The 19,296-nt window shown below is 47.5% G+C and overlaps 1 protein-coding gene across 6 annotated transcripts in view; it reads left to right on the top strand.

Moving 5' to 3' along the window:
- Positions 1–276: 276 nt before the first annotated feature.
- The window catches only part of QKI (QKI, KH domain containing RNA binding), a 136,873-nt gene continuing 117,853 nt past the window's right edge, over positions 277–19,296 (top strand). For 3 of the 6 annotated variants that reach the window (XR_005882134.1, XR_005882135.1, XM_040965174.1), the window contains exon 1: positions 277–523. Coding sequence is in view for 3 of the 6 variants with exons in the window: in XM_040965174.1 (XP_040821108.1) it covers positions 382–523 (142 nt within the window). In the remaining 3 variants the exon portion in view is untranslated. The remainder of the gene's footprint in view (positions 524–19,296) is intronic. The other 3 variants (XR_005882133.1, XM_040965173.1, XM_040965172.1) reach the window with 1 other exon arrangement.

Genomic DNA, 19,296 nt, shown 5'->3' on the forward strand with positions numbered 1-19,296 from the left:
GGAGGACCCGGAGGAAGAGGAGGAGCGCAGTCGGAGCGGCGGCGGCGGCCGAGCGGCGGGGACCGAGCCCGCACGCAGCCCGCGCACAGCCCGCGCCCCGACACCCGCAGCCGCTCCCCGGCGTCGGCGCCCGCCTCGCCCGCCGGCCTCGCGGGGGGACGCGCCGGGCGGCCCAGGGTGCCCGCGGGCGGCGGCGGCGGCGGCGGCGGCGGGGCGCGCGGGGCCGGCCGCCCCGGGGCTCGGCGCGGGAGCCGGCGCGGGAGCCGGCGCGGGGCCCGGCGCGGAGCGGCACGCCGCGTCCCGAGCGGCCGGCGGCCGGGGCTCGCCCCCGCGCCTCCCTGCTCCCCGGCGGCGGGCCGAGCGAGCGGCGCAGCCTGGAATATGGTCGGGGAAATGGAAACGAAGGAGAAGCCGAAGCCCACCCCAGATTACCTGATGCAGCTCATGAACGACAAGAAGCTCATGAGCAGCCTGCCCAACTTCTGCGGGATCTTCAACCACCTCGAGCGGCTGCTGGACGAAGGTGAGCCGCCGCCCCGGGCCGCGGGGTCCCCGGCGGGCTGCGGGGGGCGGGCGGGAAGGTCACGGCCGGGCGCGGGGGGCCGAGGCGCCGGCCCGGGGCTCGGGGCGCGGGGCGCGGGGGGCGCGCGCGTGGCAGCCCCGCGCGTCGCGAGCTCGGGGGGCGCGGGGCGGGAGGGCCGGCTGGGGCGCCGCGCGGGGTGACAGGCGACGCACTTTTCTGTCCTTTTGTTTGGGGAAGCGAGAAGTGTTGCGGGAGTTGAACTTCGCTTTGGGGAGGGGGTGGAGCCCGAAGTCCCGCGGTGACGGACGGGAGCCGAGTCCCGGGCCCCGCCGCCGGCGCCCCCCGCGCTCCGACCGGAGCCGGGCAAAAGTTTGCGGGGCGCGGGGAGCGGGCTGGCCGCCGGCGGCCCCGCGCGTCGTGCCGAGCAGCCGTGGGCCGCAGCCGGCGGCGCGGGGGAAAGGCGCCCGGCGCTCCGAGCGCGATGTCAGCGCCGAACAAAAGGCCGGAAACGTGTGCGGGAGGAGCCCTGCGCGGCCCCCGCGCGGCCCCCGGGCCCGCCACGCAGCAGCCCCGCGCGTGGGAAGGGGCGCTCGCCCTCGGGGTCGGCGGGGCTGCTCGCCCCCGGGGGCTGAGGGAGGCTGAGCTGTCCCTTTAAGGGGCTCTGCCTTTCCTATTTGTGTTGGCATTTGAAAGATTGTGGAGGCAGAAAACTTTCTGGAATGTCAAAAAAAAAAAAAAAAGGCAGGAACTCCCGAATCGAGTGTTTCCAAATGTGAGCGCTAAGGGGCGCCAGTTGTTATTGTAACGAAGGAAACGCCGTCTCTGACCTATATGGAATTTACTTGAAACTTAAATTACGGAGCATTTTTATATGTTACTCTGTGTCCAGAAATATGCTTGCAAATACGGGGGGCCTTTTAAAATTGTTAACAGCTTTATCACGGCTCAGCGTTAACACTTATTTTTCTGGAATGTTTGGATTAAGTTTTAGCAGTAAGCGTTTCTGAGGAAAGCTTGTTTGTGAGGTGAAGTAGTTGAGAAGGAATCTAGTAGTGAAATGAAAAGAGGCCTCGGCCATATTTTAAGTTAATTAAAATCGCAGTTTTCAAAGTTGAACTCAGTCGAATGGCATAGGAAGTTGCAACGTTGTAATTATTTTCAGCTCGTGTGTACCATTTAAAAACGAAACAATTCGAATTTCTTTGGAAGGAAAAGATCTTCGTTCTTGTGTCTTTTCGTTGATCTAGAATCACTGAATAATTTGACGTTGGTTTCCTGTTAAGTTTCTATCCTTTTGGCCTTGGTAGTTTCTTTTTAGACCCAGAAGTCCCTGTCGTCATTATTTCTAACCAAGATTTATGTATTTGTTTATGTGAAAGTGTGGGGTTTTCAGAGAAGAAAATGACTAGCGTGGCAGAGGCTGCTCGCTGGAGATCGCTGCGCCATGGAGGCTCGCTGCCCTGAGCCCTGCGCCCGGAGCCCGGAGCCCTGAGCCCTGAGCCCTGCCGCCCTGAGCCCTGAGCCCTGCGCGCCGCCCTGCACCCTGAGCCCTGAGCCCTGAGCCCTGAGCCCTGAGCCCTGAGCCCTGCGCCCTGCCCGCCGCCCTGCGCCCTGAGCCCTGCGCCCTGCCCGCCGCCCTGCACCCTGAGCTCTGCCCGCTGCCCTGCGCCCTGAGCTCTGCCCGCCGCCCTGCGCCCTGCGCCCTGCACCCTGCGCCCTGCCCGCTGCCCTGAGCTCTGCCCGCCGAGGCCTCGGAAGCCCGATTGTTTTAATCAGACCAGCACAAGCCTGCCGGAAAAGGGGCTGTTCCCCAGTGTGGGATAAGCCGCTTCCTGTGATTGTTAGCTTGTTATAAGCTTAACATGACTTGAGAACTGGATTCGTCTGTTAACTGCATTTTTTTTTTACTTGGTGAATGATTTAAGTAATGATAGAATTTGGCAAGTTATGCCTCAGTGCTTTGCAACCGGTCACTGCCCCGAATAAACTGTGACTTCTGTTTGTGGCTTGAAATGTTTTTGTCCAAATTCAGAAAAATTAATTGCAAATTTAGGTAAAACTATAAAGGCTACTTTTTTGATTAATGGAGTTAAGTTTTTTGCTAGTAGAGGTGCTTGATTATTTTTTAAATGAAACCATTTAGGATTTTTATCACAAAATGTTTTACAGTTTGCCATTTGCTTTTACAATTTGAGGATTTTTGTTTGAAAGTTTGGGAGTGTGGTGCGATTTCCTGCTTGCCTTGCTGCTCCCTGGCCAGCCTTCGGCTCGCTCTCCAGGGAGTTGCCGCTCTTTGCTGCCAAGTAGCTGCAACACGGCTTGCTTTTTTTTGAGTAGGGATTCGTTCTAGGTTAGGCCAGTCAGAGAGGGCCTAAGTTGGTGGTTTCAATACATGGAAACCTTTCATGGAAGACAGATGGTGACAGATCAAACCTGGGACTTCATGGCCGCCCGTGGGGAAGAACAGCTGGCCCGATTGTGTCGGTGTCCTTTCCTTGTCGGGAAACTTGACTAGATGGATGCCAGCTCTTGCTTTTTACGAAGTTTTGCAATCAGAATTGAGAAAATGAAGGTTAAAATGGACTTAAAAATGAAGTGGAGAGCCGGATTTCTTAGTCAGAGTTGGCTTGGGTGGAGAGGAGGGGGCTGACATTGTTGATCTGGAGCAAGTGTGGAGTGTGTGAGCAGAGGCCGCGGCTCCGTTCCGTGGGGTGTGGAGTGTGTGAGCAGAGGCCGTGCAGCTCCGTGGGGTGTGGAGTGTGTGAGCAGAGGCCGTGCAGCTCCGTGGGGTGTGGAGTGTGTGAGCAGAGGCCGTGCAGCTCCGTGGGGTGTGGAGTGTGTGAGCAGAGGCCGTGCAGCTCCGTGGGGTGTGGAGTGTGTGAGCAGAGGCCGTGCAGCTCCGTGGGGTGTGGAGTGTGTGAGCAGAGGCCGTGCAGCTCCGTGGGGTGGGGAGTGTGTGAGCAGAGGCCGCGGCTCCGTGGGGTGGGAGTGTGTGAGCAGAGGCCGCGGCTCCGTTCCGTGGGGTGGGAGTGTGTGAGCAGAGGCCGCGGCTCCGTGGGGTGGGGAGTGTGTGAGCAGAGGCCGCGGCTCCGTTCCGTGGGGTGGGAGTGTGTGAGCAGAGGCTCCTCTGTGGGGTCAGCAGTGCGTGTGTGGCTCGGGAGGTGAGCAGGAGCCTGTTCTATGTTCCTGATGGAAGAAAGTGGACTTTGCGGTGTTTTTAGAGAATTTTTTTGGCTTCAGAGGAGTTGCTCCTTGTTTGCTTCATTTCCCTTAAACATTCTGAGCAGAAATATTTTAAATAGACATTTACTTAAGGTTTTTCTTAATATGGTTTTTTTTTTTTTTTTTTTTGGAGTAATACGCAGTTTTCTTACAGGCCTTTCCTCCAGAACCCTTGTCATTTACTAACATTTTAGTTCAGGAGCTGCTGTCTGTGGAAGCCGGCATGGTTGACAATGTTCCAGGCGCACGTCCCTGCGGGATGAGGTCAGCAGGCTCCCAGAGCTGGCCTCGCTGCTCCTGGACCTCAAGCCCTTTACCTTGGTTGTGATGAGAGGCTGGCATCAGTTCCCAGGGAGGTGTCACCTGCTACAGATGGCAGACTAGGAATGACCCGTTGTTTTAACAGTTACTCATTCAGCTGCATTTTGCACTTTCAGTAGCTTCTCTGTAAGTGGGAGATGATTCCTTTATAAACTTGATTGGCTTTACATGTTCTATATTAAGTTTAGAATAATTGGGTTTATTTCAAAATAAATCACTTTGCTAATCACATTCATTAATGTGTTTCATATGAATATTTCTGCTTAAATGAGTTGAAGAATATCAAGGTGAAGTAAGTTAATTTGGCTCTTTAAGATGCTTCCTGCACATTTGTATCTGCTGTCTGTGCGGGAGCCCCCTTGCCGTAGGCCCAGTGCTTGCTGGTGTCTAGCTAGGGCGGTGGATGACCAAAGCAGCGAGCTAGCATACAACAGCCGGCTTGGACGCCGCTGCTCTTCACAGGAGCCTCTTAACAGCAGATGCCAAAGAGGCTGCTTTCTTCTGGGTTTTGCAGGGTGAGTTGGGTGGGTGTGTAGAAACTTTACAGTTTTTTTTAATGTGCTGTCATAAGCAGAACTTCTGTCTCCTGGATGGTAAATGCTGTGATATAGGTGAGTTTTATTTGTTGATAAGTTGGAAGTTGGCCCATTGAGCAACTTCATGCTATTGGCTCGTTGATCGTTGTGAACACAGTCAAGAATTCTTGTTTTAAGACCAGGAACGGGAAGAGTGGATGGACTTGTCGAGGAGTCAGAATTCTATACCAGGTTTTATTTACATGCTTAATGGGAGCTCATTATTTTCCTTGTTTTTTTTTTCTTTATTTGATGTTAAAGACAGTTCAGTGGGAATTTTAAGAGCAATAATGTGTTTTTTATTCAATGAAAACTTTTAAGTAATGCTTACACACTAATTAAAAATTGGTGTTTGCTTTGGGGTCTCTGGGCAGTATTACTATAAACAGTGAGTACAGTTATGTCAGGCTGCGCTAAGAAGTTGACCCTCTGTAACCTCAGCATGTGCGTGGCATCTTACCTTTGCTGGATTCCATCGTGTGTTTCGGGATGGATTGTTGCCCACTCTGAGATGTGTGCAAAGCACATTGACACCTATTTGTGGTTGCTTTCTTGTTTCTCAAGTATGGGATGTGAGCATGGAGGTAGGTTTTTTTTTTTTTTTTAATAATCTTTAATAGATTCTTTTTAACAATTTTTATTTACTCATTGGGGAGAGAGACAGACATACTCTGTCATTGATTGACTCCCCAAATGGGCCTAGTGGCTGGGATGGTGCCAGAAGCCAGGAGCATCTTCTGTTTCTCCCCAGTGATTTCAGTGGCTCACACATCACGACGACTCTGCTGCTTTCCCAGGCCTTTAGCAGGACACTGGAGTGGAAGTGGAGCATTCAGGGCTTGAATTGCTGTCCTCAGGGATGCCGGTGTCACAGGTGCCAGCTTAACAAGCTGCACCCCAATGCTGTCCTCCAGAGGCAACTTTGGAAACATTGCCTTAACACTAAAAAGTTAAGTACTGACTGGCAATGGCTTTGGACCTTTTTTTGAGTAAAAAGTTTATTTTTTCTTGAGTGGTTTTAATTTTATTTGTAGTACTTGCCTTCAGGGTGGCCAGTGATGGTCTTGTTGTACTGCTGTGGATGTTAAAGAGAAAGAGAGCAGTGTAGTGCTTTCTTTTCCTCAACCTTTATCCCATGGTGCGCCAGCCCCCCAGTGCTCATCTCTGCTCTTGGGAATTTTGGCATTTATGGAGTTACCTAGGTAAACGTTGTTCCTCATCAATTTCTATGTAAAACATAACAAATACAAAGATTCCTTGTTTTAAGTCATGCTATGATGTGTTTGGATAAAGGACCATTTGAATGGTTTTAGTTTAAGAGAAATCCGAGTTTACTTCTATGTGCCAGTTTGTCACTTAATTCATTAGTGTTTTTGAAAATACAGGTGCATCTTTAAGCTAATTTGAAATGGTGCCATGTTTTAGAAGACTGATTAATTGCAATTTTCAGTTAACTGACAGTTCATTTCTAAAAGATACCGAGTCTGTTTTAGTAATTACAGTGTTTAAAAGTCGTGGTGAGTTTTTAAAACTTAGATAGCAGAAGATGAGTGATTTATTTAGAATTCTTGTGATTTTGTCTTTTTGTCCTGAGCAGAGCTCTATGTGGAATGGAGTCTGCCTGTCAGCTCTTATGCTCGGTGTGCTGCATTGAAAAGTTTGGGTCTGGTGAAATGAATTCATTTACTATAACTTTGTTTTTTAATCACCTTATTTGTAGTAAGCAGAATTTGTCAGATTGGCTTGTATTTAAGCCTTTCTATATATATATGTCCCAAATTTTTGCATGATTCATAAAGTTGGGTCATATATGTGTGATTATATATATCTGTACATTTGTATATTTACAAAGCGACATAGACAGTGGATGTGATGGAATCTGTGACTGTTAAGAACTGGTGAGGTTCCAGATGAAGAATGCTTTTAAAACAGTAAAAAGCTCATTAAAAAAAAGTAGAATAATTTTGATTTAAACATTTTTGGAATCCATGCACGATTTCTCGAACTTTCTGAAGGCCTTTCCTAGTTGGCGTCAGGATGGACGTGATAGGGTGTTGGCCCTGGGATGGATGTGGTAGAGTTGTAAAGAGGCACCTGGCTGTGGAGTTTGACACGGGCTTGGTCATCTTCAAGACTGGGGAGGACCGCCTGGGCAGCGTCAACACCTGGGCAGCGCTTGGCTTCTAAGTTGATTTCAGGTTAAGATACGTATTTAATTTGATAGTAAAATTATGAAAGCTGGTATAATTTTTTCAAATTCGTAATGCAAACCATTTCTTCCTGATTGCATGCAGGGAGTGTTGAGGTAGCGTGAGGCGATTCTTCTTGTTATTTCCGAGCAAGAAGGTGCCTGGGTCGTTGCGCAGGTGCAGACTTGGGCCTGGTGAGGCTGTGACGTGGGCATGTCACAAGCTAAGGTCTGAGCAGAGCTCTGTAAGTGGAACTAGAGGACAGAAATTAGAATATTTTTGTAAGTGAAGAAAGTGCTGTTGTTGGCTTAAGTTGTGTGTGTTGAACAAATGTTGATAAAATTCTTGTAACTGGAGTACTGTTGTTTTTTTTCTTAAATTGTAAGTCTGATGAGAGGCTGCAAGTGAGGAAGTTACGGTACTTTTAGAGGATTTCAGCTCATTCACGTGAGCTTGTCTGTAACCAGAACACAGCCCGCCAGTTCTTTACATAATGCAATATAGTTACATTCAGTTGCTGCTGTTACTATTTTTAAATGACCACTCAAAAGAAAACAATATTTTTGATGGAAAGATTTAGTATGGAGTCCTAATGTTGCTAACTGATTCAGATCCGAAACATACATTCCCAGCAGGCTTGGATCTGAAGCAGGTGTCTAAGCCAGCGGTGTGGAGTGGCTGCCACCAGTACCTCAGTGGCTGTGTGGACTGCGCCTCTCCAGTAAATTCAGGCAACTTGTGTATGAACCACAGTTCTTTTGTTAACTGTAGTACAATAATTGTGTTCCTCTGATAACGGTTGTTTTGTATTGTGACTGAATAAGTTTTCTAAGAATAAAAAAATTTTCAAACCCGGGACAAACAAAAATGATTGTGCAGTTGCCTGCGCTCCTGCTGTGCTGCCGCTGCCTCCGTGGCTGGGAGTGTATGCCCATTCTTAGGACAGATGCCCGGCTGTTAATTCCGTATGTGAGCACGCAGGTGTGAGCCGGCAGAGAGATAGAAATGAGTGAGTTTGCTAAGGAGACCATGTGGTGAAGTGGTAAGAATTCTTTTTGGCTATGCTCATACAACCTGTAATTTAATGGTGACTGCAATTAATTGATTTAATTTGATCTCAGACAAGATATTTAACATTTCTGAATAGCCACTCTGTCTGTGAATGGAATTACCAACTGCCCTTCAAACACTAATGTAAACTTTGTGTGGTTGAAGAGTGTTATATGAAAGAGCTGCTCGTACTGTCGGATGGCAGCAGTATGTGATTTCTCAGTGTTTGTAGGTTAAGATGGGATGCACAGTGACGTTAGCCAAGTAGCCTGTAGAGAAGAGAGACGAGAAGGGGAGCACTGGTGGGTTTATGGTGTGCACCCGGATCCCTCGCTGCCGACCTACTGTGAGATGGCGTGTGGGGAATCAAGTAGACCATGAATTGGTGTTCACCCCTCCCTCCCTCCCTTCCTCCCTCCCTCCCTCCCTCCTTCCCTTCCTTCCTTCCTTCCTTCCTTTTCTAGATTTGTTTTTATTGGAAAGGTAGAGAGAGATGAAGAGACAGAAAAAGGTCTTTTGTCTGCTAGTTCACTCCCCAAGTGGCTGCAGTGGCCAGAGCCAAGCTGATCTGAAGCCAGGAACTTCTTCCCAGTCTTCCATGTAGGTACAAGATCCCAAGGCTTTGAGCCGTCCTCCACAGCTTTCCCAGACCGTAAGCAGGGAGCTGGATGGGAAGCAGAGCGAGCCAGGACCCCAGCCTACTACCACTTGGGATCCCAGTGCTTGTGAGGGGAAGGTTAGCCAGTTGAGCCGTTGTGCTGGATTCTTGAGTTGGTGTTGAAAGTGGATAGGATTTAATAAAGTGAGTGAGGGTGTGGACCATGTTCCAGGCAGGGTTTTTGGGCTATTTATCACATCATTCATAGACCATATGGAATTATTAGCATAATATCAGCCTGCTATAATTGTACTAACTTTCAAGTCCTGTCTGTGGTTGCCTTGGCAGAGCCAGACCAAATGATTCCACAGGCCTGATGTTCTTACTTGTTCTAGAAGGGAGCGTTCAGCAGGTGTCAGAATGGTGGGGATGTTTAGACTGCAAGGCTTGTTCAGAAAAGGTGTGTAGATTAATAAGTGCAGTTTACAGAAGTTCATATTTTATCGTGACGTCTGTAGGGGATCATTGGAAACTCGGGCTATAATGTGAGGGCAATTATAATGAACTCTTTAGCAAAGCAACAAAGTGTAGGGTTGATGAGATTAAGAAAATGAAAATTACATGTAATGTGAGCTGTCGTGATAACCCATTGGAAAATTTATTTTTTTGGAATAGTTCCATTTTCTGAAAGTGATACTTATTTTCATTTTGAGGTTTCTGTATTTTGGATCTAAATTTGAGATTTTCTTTAGTGTTATTACTACAGGAATTTTTGAAAATTTGTTTTGTTTTTATTTGAAACAGTTAGGGAGGAGTGGTGGAGAGGGTGAGAGAAAAACAGAAATGAGAGATTGGTCTTCTAGCTGTTGCTTTATGCCTAAGTGGCTGCAGCTGTCAGAGCTGGGCTGGTCTGAATGTAGGAGCCAGGAGTGTCTGGGTGTCCCAGGCAGTGTGCGGGTCTGGGAACTGGCTGGGGCGCCCTGTTTTCCCAGGCCCATTGAGGAATTGGGCCCACTATCACTGATGTGGTGTTCTGTGTGTTTCCAGGTGCAGTGGAAATCCTGTGAGCTTATTCATTATTCATTCTATTGTTGATTTTTAAAAAGGCTTATTTATTTTTATGGGGAAGTTAGATATACAGAGAGGAAGATCTTTTCACAGATTCACTCCCCAAGTGGTTGCAACAGCCAGAATTTGAGCTGATCCAGAACCAGGAGCCTCTTCTGGGTCTCCCACGTGGGTGCAGGGTCCCAGTGCTTTGGGCTATCCTCGACTGCCCTTCAAGGCCACAAGCAGGGAGCTGGATGGGAAGTGGAGCTGCCGGGATTAGAACCGGCGCCCGTATGGAATCCTGTTGCAAGCAAAGCAAGGACTTGAGCCGCTAGGCTGCTGCGCCAGGACCTATTGTTGGTTTTTGTGCTTATGACATTAGTTGGTCCCTTGACATTCCTGTTCATATATCTCTTCAGTAGTTAATATTTTCCTCCATTATGGCTACTGAACAAAATGGGTTAATCCTACACACACATAAATGCAATAACCATTCTATATTCAGATTTCTGTCATTGTTTCCAAGTTACTCTTTTTTTTTTTTTTAAAGATTTATTTTTATTATTTTTTCATTGGAAAGGCGGATATACAGAGAGGAGAGACAGAGAGGAAGATCTTCCGTCCGATGATTCACTCCCCAAGTGAGCGCAACGGGCCGATACTATGCCGATCCGAAGCCAGGAGCCTCTTCCGGGTCTCCCACGCGGGTGCAGGGTCCCAAAGCTTTGGTCCGTCCTCGACTGCTTTCCCAGGCCACAGGCAGGGAGCTGGAAGGGAAGCGGGGCTGCCGGGATTAGAACCGGCGCCCATATGGGATCCCGGGCGTGCAAGGCGAGGACCTTTAACCACTTGCGCCACCGCGCCGGGCCCTCCAAGTTACTCTTAAAACTTAGATTTTATTGGAAGTTAGAAGGAGAGAAGAAGGGGAGGGAGAGAGGAGGGGGGAGGAATGTCTGTGATTGGCTGATTTACTCCCCAGTAGACGCTACAACCAAGACTGGGCCAGGTCATCCTTCCCTGACCCTGTGGGTGGCAGGATTCTAAACACCAGGGCCGTGTTTCTGCAGCCTTCCCCAGAGGCGCCAGCAGGAACCTGGGTGCAGAGTGTGGAAGCTGGAATTCAGCTCACCTCACCACAATGCTAGGGCCTTTTGTTAGAAAACTTTAAAATTTGTATATTTTGTTTGCAAGGCACATACTTTGTGTTCACTGGTTGGTTCTCTGTGTGGCTGCAGCAGCCAGGGCTGGGTCTGCAGCTGTGGTGCAGGAAGGGGCTCCAGCACTGAAGACGGATCCCTGCTGTGTCCCTGGAGCTGCACTGGACGGGTGGTGGGCTGGGACTGAGTGCAGGCGGCGCGTTTGAGCACGTGCGCTGTGCTCAGGGTGCCGTTCCTTGTGGTCCACTTTCTGTGGGGGGGGGAGGGGTGACACACAGAATCAGTCTTAAAATGGGGCTAGGGTTGCTTGTATCTCCAATTCCACTCTAACATTACAGTATATATATATGTATTTTTTTAGATTTATTATTTTTTTATTTTTTATTGGAAAGGCGGATATACAGAGAGGAAGATCTTCTGTCTGACAATTCACTCCCCAAGTGACACAACGGCTGATACTATGCCGGTCCGAAGCCAGGAGCCTCTTCCTGGTCTCCCACGCAGGTGCAGGGTCCCAAAGCTTTGGGCCGTCCTCTGATGCTTTCCCAGGCCACAGGCAGGGAGCTGGATGGGAAGCGGGCTGCTGGGATTAGAACCAGCGCCCATATGGGATCCTGGGCGTGCAAGGCGAGGACCTTAACCACTGCGCCACCGCGCCGGGCCCACATTACAGTATATTTTATGATCTTTTTTTTTTTTTTGGGCCAACACTGAACTGATGAGGAATCTTAAGTGAGATAATTACTTATGAAAATCTGTAGTACAGAAAGGAAACTCTAAGGATGTTAATAATGTTCCTAATAATGCTAAACTGCTGAATGTTTAAATATTTTAGATGCATTTTAGACATTATGAATTATAAGTGCAGCTTGTTGTATGTAAATTAAGTAGTTGCAAAATTTCTACTGCAAACTTCTTTGTCCTTAAGAATTTTTAATAGTAAGGAACTTATGTTCCAGTAGATGGGGGTATTAATACACGAAAGAGTGGTTAGTGAGTAGAATGAATTGAGTGAGCCCTGATGTCAGAATTGGAAATAGTTTGTCTTTTAGTTGTAAGCAATGAGTTACTCGGGAATCTGATGGAAGCGGAAATGGGTGAATGACTGGGGTGTGAGTGGAGAATGCTTGTCTTAGAAGAACTTGTCTTTTGCACAAGTTGTCGCTAGGCTGGGTGTATTAACAGCTCGTTCAGGACTTGGTTGAAATGGCTGCGGCTGGCAGCTTCGTTGTTGGCAGGTTTCTGTGTTTTGGGGGAGGGCTGGGTGGCATGTGTGTGAAGTTACGGTATATCTGTATTGATGCAATTCTGAAGTCTGTCAGGCAGCTGGTTTGTTTATGTAAGTCAGAAGAACGTGTCATAGTTTATTGTCACCTGCTAGAAAGAGAAAGTTCTTTTTTAGGGATCCTGGTTTTATTATCGTAATAAAAAATTATCAGCAGTAGTAAAAAGATAATCTTATCTCACTTTATTGTTATAGTTTACAGCATTATAACAGTCTGTCAGCTTTTTTTAGTTAGGCAGATATTGTAGATTTTGCTTTAAAATGTATCTCGCAGTTGTAGAAGATATACCGCTTATTTAAGGTCTTTCATAGAATGTGTTTTGGTTAACAATTTATTGAGATTATGTTTTCTTAGTCCTTTGATATTGAACTTGTTTTTTTTAACTAGCAACTCCAGTCTCTTGCAGTTGAATTCTGCCCGCAGGGGAGAGTTTGCTTTCTTTGGTTCTACATGGAGGGGAAGGGCGAGATCCCCTGGATACCTTTATAGAACTGATCATAATTTGCGTTTCTCTCCCCACTGCCACTTTTCCCTGTTGTGTCCTTTTTAGACTGGAGAATTGAATAGCCAGCTGTTCCCAGGCCTGAGAGAGGCGCTGCAGGAGCGTTGTCCTGTAACCTTATTGGAATTGACATCTGTTGGGGAGGTTAGGACTGACCAATTTTGTATCTATACTGTCAAGAAAGACTATTGTTACAGCTCACGGATACGTGAGAAGCTTAGTTGTCCTTCTCCCACAAATTATTAAAAGTTGTTAAGAGGAAATAGATGCACTGGACACACTAATTTAATCTTGAGGTTTATTTGTTTCAAAGACAGGCGAATGACCGAGACAGGGGCAGCAGGCCAGTGGGAGGCAGGACGGAATCCTCTGTAGCTTGGCTTCCTAGATTTCTGTAGAAACTGGTCTGGGGCAGGAGGAATGTAAAATCCGCTTGCCTGGCAGGGACCTGACTCTTCCCTACAGCCTGTGGTTGAGGTCACGGTGGGCATCAACAGGGGCCTCTCGCTGCCAGGAGAGAGTAGAGCTGCCTGCAGGTCCTCTGCCATGGTGCGCGGGTGGCCCAGGCAGTATCTGTCGGCTGTGCTCAGTGCCTGCTCCTTATGACTCACTTTGTAAAAGGATTTAATTTGTAAATATTCTGAGTGGGCCCTATGAGTGCCAACTCTGCTACTGTTACTCTGCAGTTAACCTGAAACCTGTTACACTGCTTGACAGTAGAAAGTGATTATCATGATACATCATGTCATTTCCAGATAGCACTTGCATATTTCCACATTAATTTTTAATGATTGAACATGTAGCTGAGCTTTTTTATTCAGATTAATCAATATTTGAGTGCGTGCTCTCTGTAGATCCTGTGAGGGGTACCCCAAAGCCTCACATGCATGCTGTATTTTTCAAGTTGTCTGGGTACTTGGTAGATACTATGAAAAGTGCTGCAAGTAGTGAAAACATAAGAGGTTATGGGATCTTTGAGAAGAGATAGGCATTCATTTGGCTTTTGAAGGTAGGCAGGATTGAGTGCAGAAAAGGTGAGCAGGAGGTGCTGTGTGCCTCGTGCGGAGGACCTTGTCTGCACTGCCTGTGTGGTGGCGGGCATCCTTGTAGTTCACCGGGACATTGTTCTCAGGGTTTCCTGTGTGTGTGTCTGGTTCGAGCGCAGGGTTGCTTGTAGTCTGTGGGTTCCCATTGCAGTGTGGCATGTCAGTGGATTGCTGTGGTCCTGCTGCCCTTCTCTTCCCCTTGCCTCAGGTTTTCTTTGACCCTTTTTGTTATTCAAGGAATCTATTTTACTGCTTTCATAATCTCTGTATGCTTACTTCAGCTTTCTAGTTCTTTATTCCTTTAGTTCATTTGTATTTACTTAACTTCTTGCTTTGTTGTCTTGCACTGGTGATTGTCTTGGTTTTAGGAATCAGTCAGGCCAATGAAGGAGGAGCAGTGGTTGATTCTGTTGGTTCTGGAGCCATGGCGTCTAAACCCCAGGGCCGAGTTGCTGATAACCTCTCCTTGATGTGAGATTTCACCTTAGTGCCTTTTCAGTGTCCTTACCCATTGCTTTTGTTCCAGTGATTTGCAAGACCAATCAGGTTGGAAGGGAAGGGATGATAATTTGTATCCTGAACATGGATTATTACACAGAGTACTGTAAAGTACTCCAGGATTGATAATAAAAGTGTTTAGTTTAGCAGAATATTTTCTGAAATTACTTAGAAAAATATTACTAGGTAAATTTCACTTAGTCCAAAGTTCAACTTTTAGCTGAAAACAGGGAAACGTGTTGGTTTCTGGTTTTTGTTAAATGACAGTTTAGTCATGTGGTTTCACTGAATAATAGATTTTGTGTAATTCAAATGTATTTGTTACTTAAATATACAAAGTAGACACATTTCACGTATATTGTAACACAGGGGTAGCTTAGGGAGACTTCGCCCAACCTTTCTTTCTGTCCAAGTTCCCCACCTACCTTCCTTTCTAGCTTTGCAATAGCATACTTTGATTTCTCTTCATTCACAGGTATAACAGTCCATTAGGTAAAGATATCAGCATATGGCAAGTAGAAAATAACAAAAGAGAACACACACACACACACACACACACACACACACACACACATTCCTGCTGTTCCTTGGGAGTGTGAAACGGCTATGCACAATGATCAAATCCCAGAATGGCAATCTGGCTCTTAGAGATGACATTTTTTTTTTCCTTTATAAATTTGGAAATGTGTTTAGTTGAATTTTTGGCTTACTGGTCACATTTATTAGGGTAAGTCCTAACTACACTGATTCTATAAAACATTTTTGCAAATTCAGTAATACCAGTTTTCTGAAAATGCCTTGGTGAGTAGATTTTTTTTTGAATTTAAACATTATTTTACTTGAAAGGTGAGAGAGCTTGATTTTCTGTCTGCTGGACTCATCCTATGCCTGAAGCCAGGGACTTCTGGGTCTGCCACCTGGATCCAGGGGCCCAAAGCCTTGGGCTGTTCTCTGCTGCTTTCTTAGAGTGTTAGCCAGGATCTGGATCAGAAGTGGAGCAGGTAAGATCTGAATGAACACCCCTGTGGGATGCTGGCATTACAGGCTGAGGATTAACTTGTTACGCCCCAGGACTGGCTCTGGTGACCAGCTGCGATTCGGGGGCTCTCTGCTCTGTCTTTTCCCTCCTTGCTGCAGGCCCCTCCCCCACTACTAAGAAAAGTCAGGTCAGGTAGAAGTGTTGTGTAACATAATGTATGACAGTTGAGTCAGATGGTGAAAGTTAAGCTGAAAGTAGAGAAGAAACCATAAAAGTAGTAAAAGGTATTTCTTCATTTTTTCAACACTTCAAAAGATTTTTGTTCCTTTTTTATAATTTAGAAATATTATATACATTGATTTTTCTGCTTGTGATTCATTTACTTGATAACGTTGACTGAGAAATTTGAAGTTGAGTTTCACTGGGCATTTCTGTAGAACTCTGTGTGCTACACGATTGTTAGAGGTTTTCTTGTGAGCGATAAGCTGCCACAGCACGTGGAAGGAGCTGGCGTCGGAGTGGCTCTGATGGCAGTGCTGGCTGCTGCAGCGTGACTTCGCCGTTACCAGTGAAAAATGCTTTCCTCATAGTAGTTGTGCAGCAGGCCATGGGGTAAAGCCCATTTGTATAATAAAGGTGATGAATTTAATCAGAAACTGGCAGCCAGTTGGAAATTGTAGGCCTTGATACTGGGAGAAAATTGCCTATAAAGCAACTCTTGAGAGAACAGGCTTGAAATGTATCCACCCGTTTCAACACTGAGGACAGGGATCCCAGGGTCGTGTGCTTCCCTGCTTCGTTCAGATGGATGGCACTTGAATGTGTAAAAGCTAGAGCTGGCTCATTTAAGGTAGCATAAGCTTTATACAGAAGGCCTTTAGCACATAGGAGTACATTGTTAGTATTTTCTTAAATAAGATGCTCCAATTCGGATCATAAGCCATATCTTTTCCCCAGCTGTAGGCTACTGCCTAGGTTGCTTGTACCTAGGTAAATGTTACATTGCTGGAAGAAAAGCAGCCATTATCTGGTGGGCATCCTGGGCCCGGTTAATGCCAAATTTGTGCTGATGATACAGTGTGCCAGCATACTTGCCCCCTGCCCTTTTTTCTCAGGAATATGTGGGAAGGACGGGGAGTACCAGGCTTGGACATGCAAGCCCAGCCCCTGGGTGGGGGGGCTGCGGATTGCCAGGGAAGGGGCTTTGGGGCACATTGGCATGGGAGTGGCTGAGAGCTTATTTAACAGGGAAGGACTAACTTCTGGGGGACTTCCATGGGCTGGCGGTCATTGCACTCACAGGCAGGTGAGGGAGCTGTGCCAAGGAGGGGCGGCCAGAGGACATGTCTGGGTCAGGCCAAGGCACTCATCCACGTGGGAGAACTGGGATGGGCTAAGTAGCACCTCTGGGGGAAATACCTTGCTGGACCTGGCCACAATACCTCCCCGCGAATGTCGGAGCAGGGGGAAGGCCACGTCAGGTTGGGCTGCAGCACCCAGTAGAGAACATGGGAGAACCAGATCTGGGGGCAGAATCTGTAGGGTGCTTGTGGGCTGGCCTCTGTAGTACTGCAGCATCTGCTGGTTTGTATGAGAGCTGTGGTGCCAACAGGTTGAGCCAGGCTGGACTAGGAAACTCACTGACACTTACAGGAGCCAGGTCTTAGAAGAGACTGGGTGGGTCCAGGCCGCAACACCCGCACTCACATGCAAAGTCTGAGACTGAGGGCAGACCATGCCAGGCTGGGCTGCAGCACCTGGTGGCATGTGTGAGGTCCAAGGCTAGGGTGGAACTGACCAGGCAGCTCTGTCCACTGGCATGTGCATTGGCTGGTTCAGGTGATGGACTGAATTAACCCTGCACTGGCTGGCATGTACAACAGTTAAGTCTGGGGTCACCCCAGGTGAGGATTCTTGGAGAAATCTCCAACTAGATGTCTAGACAAAAAACCCTGGCCACATGGAAAGTCACAATATATGTGGTCTGACCTTGGAGTGCCTGCATTGGGCCTGGTATCCTCAGTTGCTGATGCCTGGGCAGCGGTCAGAATGCCCAGATGCACATGGGGGACATGACAGCCAAATCGTTTAGCCAGCAGAGGACAGAGTTCGTCATCAGAGGATGTTGGACAGCTCTTCTGGCTGAGCTTTGCAACATGTTCCTGAGTGTGGATGCACTAAGGTGGATTCGGTCAGGCAGCAGATCTTGGAACGATGTTCTCAACCCCGGAGCAATGAGGCCTACAGTGTCATACCATTCAAGTAGCACAGTAGCACCCTCAGAACTCTCCCCACATCCGGGTCTGGGAGCAGTCATCAACAGACCCTTCCTGTCCGCTGGTTGCTCACAGAGTTTGGCAGCAAGGAGTGGCCCCCTCAACTTCCTCACCAGCAGAGCAGACACAGTAGAAAAAAAAGGCAATATTTGTCGCTCCACCTTTCTTCATACCTCGACCCTCCCACCCTAGTTGGAAGTCTGCATGGGCATGCATCTTTCACAGCTGTGTCGACAATATTGAAAATAAAATGGGGTCTGGCATGATGACTCTTGCTAAATCCTCACCTTACATGATCCAGGATACCGTATGTGTGCCAGTTCTTGTTCTGGCTGCTCCTGGGGCCCTGCACTAGTGTGGGAGACCTGAAGAAGCTCCTGGCTTCTGGTGTCAGATGGACTCAGCTCCAGTAGATAGACCTTTCTGTCTCTCCTTCTCTTTGTAAATATGATATTTTCAATAAAAATAAATAAATCTTTAAAGGCCTGGCACTGTAGCCCGTTGTCCAAAGCCCTTGCATTGCATATGCCAGGATCCTTAGGGGTGATGGTTCGTATCCTGGCTGCTCCACTTTCCACCCAGCTACCTGGCTGTGGCCTGGGAAAGCAGTGGAGGATGGCCCAGAGCCTTAGGACCCTGCTCCTGCAAAGGAGACCAGGTGGAAGCTAGGCTCCTGGCTTTGTATCAGCTCAGCTCTGACCATTGGCAGCCACCTGGGGTGTGATCCAGAGGATGGAAGATCTTTCTCTCTCTCTGTGAATCTGCCTCTCTAATAAAAAGAAATAAAATCTTTAACAATAAAAAAGCCATTTTTTTCATGAATGTGAAGAATTGTAATCTTAAAGAATGCAGAACACTGTTGCAGTTAATGCTGAGTTGATGGCTTCTCCGTCTGTTTCATGTTTTGCTTTAAATAATTTATAGTACAAAACTTTAGTTTTTTCATGTGTTTGAGAGACACAGAAAGGAAGACAGCGAGGGAGCTCCCGCTGATTGCTCTCCTGCCACGTGCCTGCCGCTGGGAGCCGGAGCCCTCCATGTCGTCTAGGCCTCCCTTGTCGGGGCAGGAACCCAGTCGCAGTTGCCATGTGGTTCTGGATTAGCCGGAAGCTCAAGTCAGAGCCAGAGCCAGGCCTTTAAGATGCAGATGTCTTCAGCTGCTAGTCTAAGCATGCTCGCCCTTCATCATCAAGTTTAAACACAGTATAGGACAGTTTCTATTGTGGGCACCATGGGCTTTGTCATTTTCTGCTTCTAGTGACCAGTGCTTGTCATTCCTTGGGGAGTTGCCCAGTCCTTATCCACCTTAGCGAATGTACGCCTAGAGCTAGGTTTACATTCGCACGGGTTTTGAGGTGTACCCCTGTAAGACCGGTTCACCGAAAGACTGCTGTGTCCGTGTTGGGAGGTGGGCTTGTCACTATAAGAAAGGGAGGCATTATCAGCGTGATAGATGTTTGAAGTGACAAATGCTAATGTAAATGTGAAAATAATATCTTTTATACCTGTTGATACTAGTGTTTCCTAAAGGAAAATAAGGGTTGCTCTTACTAGATTATTAGATTTGCTTCGGTGTGCAGCTCTGATGTGACCATTTTCTGGGTAGCTCAGTTAAGTGATAAAGGCTTGTAGCTGTGGTAAATCTGCTCCTTCAAGTGTAGGATTTTAAGAAATGGTAGTTTTTGAAGACAGTGGGAGAACTTAATAATGGGTTGAGGAAGCAGCAATGGAAGGAAGAAATATTTTAAACTTTCAGGAAACAAATGATTGAGGTTGTGGTCAGAAGGTGGAAGGTCTTTTTTTGTTTGTTTGTTTTTAAAATAAGAATCAGTAAGTTACTGTAAGGTTGATTGTCGCTCCACCTGGCTCTTTACCACCGCAGAGTTGCACTGAGAGCGCAGTGTAGACAAAGCTCCTTTAAGCTTTTCTCTTGTCAGTGATACAGGTGCTCAGTCTTCTGCTTTATGAAGTTTAAGATGTGGCAAAGTTGGCATTAGGGCTAGAGCTGAGAGAATATGAATACA

The sequence above is a fragment of the Ochotona curzoniae genome, unplaced genomic scaffold (assembly GCF_017591425.1).
Source record: "Ochotona curzoniae isolate NIBS_2020 unplaced genomic scaffold, NIBS_Ocur_1.0 scaffold_3890, whole genome shotgun sequence".
Lineage (NCBI taxonomy): Eukaryota > Metazoa > Chordata > Mammalia > Lagomorpha > Ochotonidae > Ochotona > Ochotona curzoniae.